The sequence below is a fragment of the Galeopterus variegatus genome, unplaced genomic scaffold (assembly GCF_000696425.1).
Source record: "Galeopterus variegatus unplaced genomic scaffold, G_variegatus-3.0.2 Scaffold325, whole genome shotgun sequence".
Lineage (NCBI taxonomy): Eukaryota > Metazoa > Chordata > Mammalia > Dermoptera > Cynocephalidae > Galeopterus > Galeopterus variegatus.
The window spans coordinates 896,017-904,777 of record NW_007726436.1 but is presented as its reverse complement, the minus strand read 5'-3'; the positions used below and the strand labels follow the sequence as shown (position 1 = coordinate 904,777).

General features: G+C 35.3%; 1 protein-coding gene across 1 annotated transcript in view; it reads left to right on the top strand.

The window, feature by feature from the left end:
- The window catches only part of LIN52 (lin-52 DREAM MuvB core complex component), a 110,570-nt gene that overhangs the window by 19,525 nt on the left and 82,284 nt on the right, over nt 1-8,761 (top strand). Inside the window, exon 5 of the mRNA XM_008567523.1 lies at nt 1,576-1,659. Coding sequence (XP_008565745.1) covers nt 1,576-1,659 — 84 coding nt within the window. The remainder of the gene's footprint in view (nt 1-1,575; nt 1,660-8,761) is intronic.

Genomic DNA, 8,761 nt, shown 5'->3' with positions numbered 1-8,761 from the left:
CAGGAGTGCCGCCGCACTCCCAAGCGGCGCACTGTAGCAGTGCGCCACCGGGCCGGCCCCACAAAGTGGAAATTTAAATTAAAAACATTAATTTTCTTTGGTTTTGCTCTACTTTATTTATTTTAAGTAGTGATAAGATTCATGAAGGTTGTGAAGTAATAGACTGAAATTAAGGTAAAAACCTGGGATTCTTCAGCCAGTGAGCGGGAACCGGTCTGCATGTGGGATCCAAACCCTCGGCGGGAGCGCCACTGCACTCCCCAAGTCAGCCAGTGAGCGGGAACCGGTCTGCATGTGGGATCCGAACCCTCGGCAGGAGCGCCACTGCACTCCCCAAGCGGTGCACTATAGCAGTGCGCCACCGGGCCGGCCCAAAACCTGGGATTCTTGAGCTATTTAAGCAACTGAACAGATCAAGAAAGTCTTCTTATGTTAGATAAAGACAATGACTGCAGCATGGTAAATGGGAGAAAAAATGCCTTTATTTAATTACAGAAGTAATTTATTGTTCTGCATGAAATGCTTAAATACAGATTCCCTCTTCCAGCCATAGAAAAATTAAGTCTCAAGGGCATCTCGCGTTCATTGTTCTAACGTTCCAAACAGATATTTATGTAATATCTCATTAGCATATATCCTAAGGAAACTTTAAATTTTTAGTGTATTATGTTCCATGCAAATTAGCCTGTGTCCTAAACCTAAAAGGAATTGAATGCTATTTAAATAAAAATTTAGGAAAGTAAGTTTTATTTTAAGTATACTGTGTTTTTACCTGGTAAACTTAAATTTTTTATAGGACTTTGATTTGAACAGGAAGTTTGGATTATATTATATTTAGTCTTTGTTTTCTAAACTTAGAGAAATGGGGAATAGTAATTGTTTCATTACTATTTTATTGTTAATTGAAATAATGGGGACAGTGGAAACAATGTCCATTTTGCAAGACAGAGATCTGTCTGCACGGTTTTCTCATTGCTATGTCAAATTGCAAGGTTTCATATTTTCTCATTGCTATGTCAAATTGCAAGGTATCATTTCGTATGATAGTCAAAATGAGTGTTATAAATGAATCCTTAGGATAAAACAGAATATATTATTTTGTTTATGCTAACTCTTCTCACATAAAGTGGGTAAGTTCATCTGAGACATTTTGCAGTGGTGGAAAAATTCACTAATTTGTGTGTGCGTGTGTGTATGAGTATGTGTGTAAGATTGTTTGTTTGTTTTTTTTGTCTTTTTCGTGACTGGTAAGGGGATCGCAACCCTTGGTGTGGTTTCGCCCGCACAGCGCTCAGCCAGTTAGCACACTGGCCATTCCTATATAGGATCCGAACCCGCAGCCGGAGCGTCGTTGCTCTCCCAGCGCCGCACTCTCCTGAGTGCTCCACGGGGTCGGCCCATGTGTGTAAGATTGGGGGAGAAGAGATATGGATTTATTTTCTACTCATTCAATAGGAATTAAGCTTGAAAACTTTTATTATAAGGATTCCCAGCCCAAATGAGTTGTTCCTACAGAAGTAATAGGAAGAAATGGTATTGAAATAAATGATATTGAAATAAATGATTCTGTTTCAGAACTGGGGAGCCTCACCACGGCTAATTTGATGGAGAAGGTACGAGGCTTACAGAACCTGGCCTATCAGCTGGGGCTGGATGAGTGTGAGTACCCAGATCACATTTATTCAGGGTTACATGTTGTGTATTCTATGACGAGGCTTAGTTATAATTTAAAAAGTACCTTTGTTAGGAAAAAGATAAGTGTTCTGAAGGTAAGAAGTCAATATAATCTAAAATGTGCCTTTTATTATAGAGGGTGCTGGAATAATTACTGGATTTACTAGGTAAATTATTTATCTCTGTTTAGTAAAAATATATTAAAAACTTTTCCATTTTAAGCTATAGAACATCAACTCAAACTAGCTTAAGCAGAGAGAGACTTTTATTAAATCACATAAATTAAAAGTCCAGGAGTGGAAGTAGCTTTGAGGATATCTATATCCATGAGTCTTACTGATGTCATTTGAATATACTTTTGTTCTTGCTTTTGTTTTGCATTTCAATACTCTGCTTCACTCATGCATTAGTTTTTTTATTCTTTTTGCTGCAGATAGCTTTTTCTTAGCACTGGGGAAGGTGGCCAAAAGGAGTACCAGTTTATGTGTCTTTAAATTTCTATGATCTCAAAGGAAAAAAGAATGTCTTTTTTGAATTTTCCAAAAGAAAGTTCCTGGGGAAGACTCTGACTGTTCTATCTTGGCTCATATACCTATCCTTGAACCAGTCCTTTGGCCAAGTCGCATGGAGCACTCTGTTGGACCAGGTTTGGGCCCTGGGTGCAGACACGGATGAGAAGGAATAGTCTGACCCACATTACATGGAATGGGAGGGAAGAATTGGTTCCCTAAAGGAAGGAATATATGACAGACCAAGAACATATCTGCTACCATGAGTAATACTTTAAAATTTCTCATTTATGCCTGTTAGCTCTCCATTCTTTTAGTTTAAAATTTTTTTTTTATAAATTGTGGTCCTTCTTATACTGTGTTTATTATAAAGCTGGAAAAGGAATTATAGAAAATTCTCATTTTGTAATTGAAAGAAGAGATATTCAACGTAAGTACAGTGTTTAGAACCTTGCTCTCAAGGGGTACCTCTTATGACCTTCATGAATTTACAATTTGAGAATACTACTGTAGTTTATATATTTTTCTTCAAAAATGCAAGTTTTGGGCCGGCCCGGTGGCACACTGCTACAGTGCGCCGCTTGGGAGTGCGGTGGCGCTCCCGCCGAGGGTTCGGATCCCACATACAGACCGGTTCCCGCTCACTGGCTGAGCGAGGTGTGTGAGCAACACCGAGGGTTGCGATCCCGTTGCCGGTCCCGGTCCGGTACGGGCGCGACACTGAGGGTTGCGATCCGTTGCCGGACATGAAAAAAGACAAAAAGGAAAAAAAAAAAATGCAAGTTTTGCACTGATTGGACCAATCCCCAAAATAGTTTCATAAGTTATTTTTCTTGTTTCTTTAGATCATATAGAGCATGTGGTGGATTTGTTCACATCATTGATTTAAGTTACAGCCAAATTCAACATTTCTTTTTAAAATTTAATTTAAAATTTCTATTTTTGACTAACAGTAATCAGTTCCTTAGCCCTCCTTGTCCTTTCTTTATTTCCTTTACTGTCATCAGCAGATGGTTTTGTTATGCTGAGAAAACAGTTTTAATCACTTCATGAATCGAGGAATAGAGAATTTGAGATGTGGTTGCTAGGTGGTCTGCTAGGTTCACTCATTGTTATCTAACTCCTCTGTATACTGGTGATTTATTTCTTGTGATTAAAGTTTATGCCTTGGTAAAATTACTAATTACCATTTACATCATGGATTTCTAGGGTCTATGATGAAAAGGCAAATCAGTGATTATTAAATTTATGAATGGGAGGCTTTTATAATATTGAATTGCTTGATTTTATTTCTACCTTTGGATAATAAATGCTGTAATGATCATAATGATCTATCTGTGTCCATTTTTTTAATGAAATAAATTTTATGCAAGTTTTATCAAGAAGATGCTGTTATCAAATGTATTTGTCAGCAATATGAGTATTAACTGTAGTTAGTTGTAGCTGAAATTGCTATGTTCCCTCTGATTTGTTTTTCTTTTTCTGCTTCCCTACTGAGAAAGGAAATGAAATATTTTGTCTTACTTTTTACTATGGAAAATTTTAAACATATACCAAAGTAGAGAGAACAGAACAATGACCTCATGTACCCATGACCCAGCTTCAATAATCAACATATGGCCAATCTTGTTTCACTTATGACAACCTCCTATAGTTATTTTAAAGCAAATCCTAGACATCATATTACTTTATTGCCGAATAACTTATGTGTTTCCAAAAGACAACTCTTTTTTTAAGTATAACCATAATTCCATTATTATTCCTAAGAAATTTTAATGCACTTGCTTAATATTAAATGGCCAATCAGGGTTCATATTTCCCTGGTTGACTCACAAATGTCTTTATACAGTTCGTATGTTTGAATCAGGATCTAAATAAGGTTCATATACCATATTTTATTGATATGTCTCTTAAGTCTTGTTTAGTCCTGTCATAGTTCCACCTACCTTTTATTTTCCCTTGTCATTTATTAAACCCAGTCATTTGTTCTGTAGAATTTTCCACATTCTGGATTTCATTGATTACATACATCCCTGTGATAGTACTTAACATGTTTATTTATCCCTTTTTATTTCATGGTAGTTAGATCTAGAAGCTTGCACAGATACAGGCTTGATTTTTTATTTTTATTTTGGCAAGAATATTTCATAGGTGGTATTGTGTACATCCATCAGAGGGTACATTATGTCTGCTTATCTCTCTTTTTGTGATAATAAGGCTAATAATGGATAAAGGTATTATCAGTCTAATACAATTCTCCATCAGCCATACACCCAGAGTGGCAGCCTTTGATCACTATCTAGATCCACTATTTCATTATAGGTTGCAAGATGGTGATATTCTAATTCTGTCATTCCTTCTTATTGGCTAGAGTTTTTCTATAAAGGACTTTATCTTATCAACTATTTGGTTACCTTGAAAACAGTTTTTACTGGAATGACAGAATGAACGATTCTCTTTATTTACTAGTTTTCAGAATGAATCAGTTCCCTAAGAATCAATAAAGTCTATTCCAATAGGCTTCCATAGAATCAAAAACCTGGCATTTTTTTTGTTTTTATTTTTGTTTTTTAATCCACACAATTAAAGCTGTTATTACTGATAAGTGTTTGTATTTCTAAAAACTTAAGGCTTTGGAGATGGGGGTTTAAAGTCACCTAACTCAGCTACTTTAAGCACTGAACCAAAACTGTACAACAAAAATAATTGTTTCTGCCAGATGAGTTCCATGAACACAGCTAAGATTTTTCAAAATTATTTTCTATTTCAGAATTTATCATTATTTCAACTTCTGTAGTAGTACTTTTCAACTGATTGCCATTTTCCTTGACCATAGTAAATTTAGTGGACATAAAAAAGTAATTTTTAAATTTAGAATTGGAAATACTTACATTGATGTTTATTGGACTTCTTGGATACAGCCTCTCTTTGTTTTATTGTGTAGTGATTTGCATACTAGCAAGATTTTTTTTTTTTTTAGTCCTTATAGATTATTCATCTACTCTAGGGGTTGTTTTTGCTTGACACCCTAATCTGGTGTTTCTATGTCTCAACCCTCTTTCCTGCATTAATTGAGAGGATGACATGGATGAAAAATAAGCAGTAGGAACTGATGAATTCCCAAGGACCTGTACTGATAAAGATGATGGAAAGAAAAAAAATGCATAAAGTATTTTCCCTCAAAAGATGATTGTTTGTCACTTTCCAAGAACATTGTTAGATGTTAGTGTAGAAATAGTGTGAACCATCTAGGGCTGATAATAACTGGATTGTGTCTTTTGCAAGGTGAACCCTACCATTTGATTTGGTACATGACTAAGCCTCAGATAAACCTTTTGGTGCGCAGGTTTTGGAATGCAATAACTTTTCACAAAGGCATTTATAGCCTCTCAGGTGATCAGGTCCCCTTAGCTTGATTTGGTCAGTTAATTAATAGGAAATTCCCTTGATTATATGGAAATATGAAAAATTTTAAAACTCTTCCTTAGCTTATAAAGAATTCCATTTCTGTTAGTTACATCTGAGTTCAGTGTCCTTTTACTGAAATACTGTAGTCACCTTCTAACTGGTTTTCCTGCCTCTCAACTACCCCATTCCACTTTTTCTTGTCTATTACTGCCAGATTAATATTTCTGAAGTACCATTTGCTTCTGTTTGTTCTTTGCTGATAAGTCATTGCTAGTATGACAAAATTCAGACACCTTAGTATGTCATTCAAAATCCTCTACACTCTGGTGATAGCCTAATCTCGCTAGCCTTCATACTTAACTTCTCCCCTCCCCAAATACCATATTCCCATTTGAAATCCTTGCTTTTTTTGGAAGACTTCTCCATCTTCTTAGTTCTGTTCATGCTGGGGTTTGGTTTTTTTTTTCTTCCCTCTCAAAAAGCTCTCTTTCATCAGCCTTTCCTTTTTCATCCCTGATCTAGAATGTGAGGTCTCTCCTGGCCTCCCAAATTGCTCCTAGAACAGTTTGTTTATTTCATTTGTAAGGCACTTTTACCATTCTTCTTGAAGATTTTGTTATGTGTCTTATCCCTTGGATTGATCGTAACTTTTTAAGATAAGAATCATATTTTTGTACTGCCTTTGTAGCCCATAGAGTACCTGACGTATAGTAAGTGTGTAGTGTGTCTTGCTGTTTGATTGCCCTCAGGTAAAGTGATGGAATTTTCTTAATGAAGTCCATTTATTTAAAACTGAAAAGGTGGAAGTTTCTAGAAATTTGTCTTTTTCTGGGTAGTTGGTGTTTTAGTGATGAGAAGTAACATTTGAAGATGTCATGTCTGGAGTTTCTTCTCTTATGACAGTGGATGCTCAACCATACAGAGTAAATATAGTGTGAACCTTATTGTCAGTTGCTTGGTTTTATCTTCTCCTTGAACCCTATTTCATTACTGTTATGACTGGGGCATGATTCCGATTTAGAAAGTTGCAACGGTACATTGCTTCCTTTATTCCTAAGACCCACTGAATTATTATGAATCCTATTGAGTACTGATTCTCAGCATTTTTTCCCTTTTCTGATTTCCCTTCCCCTTTCTCTGAAGGTTACAAACCTTTTGGTTGTCATGCTAATGACTTACTTACTGGCCATCTTTGAAATATTTTTAAATAGAATATGAAAATTGGAAAAGCAGAGAATCATGTCATTTGAAACCAGGGCTAAATCTTGGGGCTCTGATGCATTTATTCTTTTTATTTTTGGTAATATCTTTATGAGATGTAATTCGTATACCCTACGATTCACCTATTTATTGTGTGCAATTCAGTGGTTTTTAGTATATTCACAGAGTTATGCAGTCATCACCACAATCAGCTTTAGAACATTTTCATCACCTTTCCCTTAACTCCTCAGGCCTGGGCTACCACTGATCTGCTTTATGTCTCTAAGGATTTGCCTAGTCTGGACATTTCATATGAATGGAATCATACATAATACGTGGTCTCTTGTAACTTGATTCTTTCACTTAACATTGTGTTTTCAGTGTTCGACTATGTTGTAGCATGTATCAGTGCTTCATTCTTTTTATGAGCAAATAATATTCCATTGTATAGATATACCACATTATATTTATCCACCAGTTGATGGGCATTTGGGTTGTTTCTACTATTTGGTTAGCATGAATAAATAATGCTGTTATGAACAGTCATGTACAATTTTTTGTGTGGACCTTAAGTTTTCATTCTCTTGGGTTTATAAATTGGAGTAGAATTTCTGGGTCATATGGTAACTCTATATCTGCCCTTTTGAGGAGCTGTCAGACTGTTTTCCAAACTGGCAGAACCATTTTACATTCCCACCAACAGCATGTGAGGGTTCCAACTTTGCCACATTCTTGCCAATACTTGTTATTGTCCTTTTAAAAAAAGTATTAACATATTCATCCTTGGGTGTGTAAAGCAGTATCTTATTGTGGTTTGGATTTTCATTTGCCTATTAATAATTATGCTGAACATATTTGTATGTGCTTATTGGCCAGTTGCATATCTTCTTTGGAGATCTACTCGTTCAGATCCTTTGCCCATTTTTAAATTGGATTCATTGTGTTTTTATTATTGAATTTTAAGAGTTCTTTATATATTCTACAAACAGGTCACTTAGACATACAGTTTGCAGAAGGTTTCTCTCATTATGTGGGTTGTCTTTTTTCTTTTTTGATGGTGTTCTTCAAAGCACAAAGTTTTAAGTTTTGATAAAGTTCAATTTATTTTTTCTTTTGTTGCTTATGTTTTGGTGTCATACCTAAGAAACCATTGCCTAACCCAAGGTCTTAAAAATTTATTCCTGTTTTCTCTAAAGAATTTTATAGTTTTAGCTCTTACATTTAGGTCTTTGATCCATTTAAATTAATTTTTTGTATATGGTATGAGATACGGATCCAAATTTATTCTTTTGCATGTGGATATTCAGTTGTCTCAGTACCATTTGTTGAAAAGACTATTCTTTCCCCATTGAATTGTCCTGGCATCCTTTTTGAAAGTCAATTGACCATAAATGTGAGCATTTATTTTTGGACTCTCAATTCTGTTCCATTGATCCATATGTCTTTTCTTATGCCAGTACTTCACTGTCTTGATTACTGTAGCTTTGTAGTAAGTTTTGAAATTGGGATGTGTGAGTTTTTCAAGATTGTTTTGGCTCTTCTGAGTCCTTTGAATTTTTGTAGGAATTTTAGCTCATGAATTGCTGTAGTCAAGTCCACTGGAATTTTAATAGGAATAGCATTGAATATGTAAATCACTTTGGGGAGTACTGCCATCTTAATAACATTAAGATGATCTATGAACGTGGTGTGTCTTCACATTTATTTAGGTCTTCTTTAATTTTTTAAATTAAAGAAATTAAATCTAACATCAACATGTTTTGTAGTTTTCAAGTATAAGTTTTACACATCTTTTGTTAAATTTATTCCTAAGTATTTTGTTCTTGTTTTGTTTTGTTTTGGCAGCAGGCCAGTACGGGGAACCAAACCCTTGACCTTGGTGTTACAAGGTCACGCTCTAACCAGCTGAGCAAACTGGCCAGCACTTTATTCTTTTTTTTTTTTTTTTTTTTTTTTTTTTTTTTTTTTCC